This window comes from Phaseolus vulgaris, chromosome 11 (genome assembly GCF_000499845.2).
Source record: "Phaseolus vulgaris cultivar G19833 chromosome 11, P. vulgaris v2.0, whole genome shotgun sequence".
Classification (NCBI taxonomy): domain Eukaryota; kingdom Viridiplantae; phylum Streptophyta; class Magnoliopsida; order Fabales; family Fabaceae; genus Phaseolus; species Phaseolus vulgaris.
The window spans coordinates 29,212,372-29,216,195 of NC_023749.2; the positions used below are offsets into that span (position 1 = coordinate 29,212,372).

Consider the following 3,824-nt stretch of genomic DNA (forward strand, 5'->3'; position numbering starts at 1 on the left):
CTTGGGCTTGGGCGTCATGGGCTTGGGCGTCCTCTACTTGGTTTCCATCAGTACCATTATCGAACACCAAGTGTGTTGGGATCCTAAAACGACAGACAATGTTTCTCCAGACGAAGTGCTGAACCTTGTGGGCGGTTATCTGCGCAACTGGTTCAACTTCTATTCACTTAGTGAAGTACTCAATCGACACCACAGGGAACTTCATTTGGCAAATTGCCAAAGGGAAAAGACCCAAGATGTTTATTCCCCACGTATGGAAAGGCTAGGAACTATGTATTGATCGCAACTCCTCAGGGGGTGAGTGATGCCAATCAGCATGCTTATGACACTGCTCGCATCGTTGTGCATACCTCATGCAGTCCTCCCTCACAGTTGGCCAATAGTATCCAGCTCGGACGACCTTCAAAGAGAGAGCTCGCACTTTGACGTGGCTTCCACAAATGCCTTCATTGAGCTCTGCCATGATACGAGTACACTGGTCCCCACTTACGCAGGTGAGGATAGGATGAGCATAGCCATGGCAGAACAACTTTCCATTAACCAACGTGTATCTTCCTGCGTTCCTCCTGACTGCCTTTGTCTCTGCAGGATCTGCTGGGAGTATACCATCAACTAGGTAGCGCCGATAGGGCGTCATCCAGGTCTCCGCTACGTTGACATGTAAGACTTCCAACGAATCTTCTCCCCGTCGGCGGTAAGCGCTTAACTTGGGCACCTTCAACATTTTTTGTATCAACGATCGGTGCATCCTTCCTTTTACCGAGCTGACCATCAAGGTCTTTACGTGACTAACCTCTACTGCTCCATCTGTAATGGTCCTGGGTGACTTTAGGGTCTCCTGGATAACTGACCTCTGTCGACCTCCCTTGTCTGAGCTCGCCAATTTGGCCAACAGGTCTGCTCGGGCATTCTGCTCCCTTGGAACATGCACCAGCTTGAACGTGGGAAAGGTTTCCCTTAAAAGTGTAACATACCTCAAGTACGAGGCCATCTGCGGATCTTTGGCATGGTACTCACTTGTGACTTGCCCGGTTACCAGCAACGAGTCACTTTTTACCAACAAACTTTGAGCGCCCAACTCTTTGGCCAGTAGCATCCCAACTACCAGGGCTTCATACTCAGCCTGGTTATTGCTGGCCTTGAAAGCAAACGTAAGGGCCTTCTCAATAAACAGTCTGTTAGGTCCTTCCAAAATAATTCCAGCACCGTTACCTTGTTGATTAGAGAATGCATCCACAGAAAGTCTCCACCGTCCAACTGGGTGGCTTCTGAAGATAGCTCTACCACAAACTCGGCATACACCTGGCCTTTGATGGGCCCCCTGGGTTCATATTGCACGTCGAACTCAGACAGCTCGACTGCCAGCGCACCATCTGACCTGCTACATCAAGTTTCTAGAGGACTTTGCGTATTGGGAGATCGATCATTACAATATCTGTGAAACTTTGGAAATAGTGGTAGAGTTGCTGAGTTGTGAACACCACCGCCAAGGCTTCCTTTTCGATGGCTTTATATCGTACCTCCGACCCTTGTAGCACCTTGCTTACGAAATATATAGGCCTCTGCGCCTGATCCTGCTCTTGCAAAATGACCGAGTTGATTTCCCGATCTGTAACTGCAAAGTAGAGACGAAGGGGAGTACCTGGTTGCATCTTACAAAGGATAGGCGGGCTGGCGAGGTACTCCTTCAACTTGAGGAACGCGTCTTCACATTTGTGAGTCCATGTGAAGCGGTTATTCTTCTCTAGACATTAAGGGTGCCCCTTATCCCCCTTACTGATAGGAACCTGGACAGGGTGGCCATGCGCCTAGTCAGCTGCTGCACTTCCTTCACTGTGGCGGGGCTCCTCATCCCTATGGTTGTTGCACACTTGTCCGAGTTCGCTTCTATCCCCCGTTCAGTGAGCAGGAACCCTAGGAACTTCCCTGCCTCCACCCCAAACACACACTTGTTTGGGTTTAACTTTAGGTAGTACTTAGCTATTGGAGTGAATAGCTCTTCTAGATCAGCAACATGTTGATCCCTTTCTCCTGAGGTGATGACCATGTCGTCCATATTTGCTTGTACATTTCGCGCAATCATGGGGGAGAGAATCCTATCCATCAACCTGTGGTAGGTAGCGTCGACGTTCCTCATTCCAAAAGGCATGACTTTATAAGAATAGCTAGAAAGCTCTGTCATGAATGCGGTCTTGCACTCATCTTGGTGGTGCATGCCAATCTGATTGTACCCCGAGAATGCGTCTAGGAAGTTCAACAATCGGCAACCTGAAGCGCTATCCACCAAGGAATCGATGCTGGGCAGCAGATTCGAATCCTTGGGACAGGCCTTGTTCAGGTCTGTAAAGTCGACGCACATTCTCCAACTCCCATTTGCCTTCTTCACTAATAGCACGTTTGCCAACCACTCAGGGTATTGGATTCCGTTATGTGGCCAACTTCCAGGAGTTTCTGCGTTTCCTCCTTAATAACAAGACGTCTTTGTTCATTGAACTTCCTCCTCCTCTGTATCACTAGTCTGACCTTCTCGTCATAGTGAGTCTATGACACAGAAAGTCAGGATCTATGTCGGGCATGTATGCAGAGGACCATACGAAAGCATTCATGTGCCTTGCTATCACTTTGGCGATTTGATCTTGCATCTCTTGGCCTAGTGATGAGCCGAGCTTGAACTTCTTGCCTTCAATCTTTTTTTCCTATACCTTATCAGCAGGCCCAGGTCATCTCTCGTTGTGACTTCTGCTTGGGTGATCATTTCTGGCTCCTGTGCTTGGGTGGTGACCATGCACACTCCTCTTCTGCTTTTTAGGCTATTCTCATAGCACTTTCTCGTTACCTTCTAGTCAGAATTAATGATGATCACCCCTCCCTTGAGGGAGGGCACCTTCATCTTCATGTATCTTGTTGAGGCTATTGCACCTAACCTGTTCAAGGAGGGTCTACCCAAAAGCAAGTTATAGGCTGAAGCAACATTAACCACTAAATACTTGATACTGATCGTGCGAGATAAGACGCCATTTGAGAAGGTCGTCCTCAGCTCCATATGTCCCCGCACCTCCACTTAGTCCCTAGCAAAGCCAAACAGACAACCATCATATGGTGTCAACTGGTCAAATTACAAATGCAGGTTGTTAAACGTTACCCAAAACATCACATCAGTCGAGCTCCCCTGGTCAATGATAATTCGGTGTACCCTCTTCCCACGGTGACGACAGAGATTACTACTAGATCGTCCTCGTGTGGGACCACGTCCCCCAAATCAGCTCTTGTAAAGCAGAGGTCGGCCTCAGCTTGTTGGTCAGACCCCCGAGCCTTTACTATCATCATCTCCCTGGTGTACTTCTTGCGCTTGGAGATGGAGCACCTTCTCTTGAAAATCCTCCCGAGATGGTGCTCAACTCGCCATGAACAGGCACCTCATGCCCTTGGTTTGCTGAGGGGACTTCTTCCTTCGATCCCTCTTAGGTCCGTTCGAAGAACTCTTTCAGAAATCCATATTTTATCAAGCCCACTAACTGGTAGCCTAGGGCTATATAGTGCTCCACGTCATGCCCGAAACCCTTGTGGAACTCGCACCTCCTTGTGCGACCCCAAGTTTCTGTCTGAATTTGGGGGAACCTCAGCTTATCAATCATTCCTGGCATGCTTAACAACTCCTTGTAAGTCATATAGAGCGGCGGCCAGAAAGGCAGATCATCAATCGCTTTTTGTCTTGGGTTGGCTCTTCCTGGATGAGTAGGGTGCACGTCGTTCATCTGACCTCTTCTCAGTCACAGCCTCATGGACCCTCAGGGGCTGAGATCGGCTTCCTTCTCGGGGCTTAG

General features: G+C 48.9%; 1 protein-coding gene across 1 annotated transcript; it reads right to left on the reverse strand.

Annotated features, from left to right (window-relative positions):
* Positions 1-262: 262 nt before the first annotated feature.
* Positions 263-2,182, reverse strand: LOC137838800 (uncharacterized). Its single transcript, XM_068648027.1, has 2 exons — positions 1,778-2,182; positions 263-1,321 (listed from the first exon to the last, which is right to left on the reverse strand). The coding sequence occupies exons 1-2, from the start codon at positions 2,180-2,182 to the stop codon at positions 263-265; spliced, it is 1,464 nt and encodes a 487-aa protein (XP_068504128.1).
* Between the last annotated feature and the right edge of the window lie 1,642 nt (positions 2,183-3,824).

What these genes read in the sequence shown, in the direction of transcription:
- LOC137838800 (XM_068648027.1), bottom strand. Translation starts at nt 2,182, where the DNA reads ATGACAGAGCTTTCTAGCTATTCTTATAAAGTCATGCCTTTTGGAATG. An exon ending in CCCTGTCCAGGTTCCTATCA is followed by an intron (nt 1,322 to 1,777) that starts GTAAGGGGGATA and finishes ATATGAACCCAG; the next exon opens with GGGGCCCATCAAAGGCCAGG.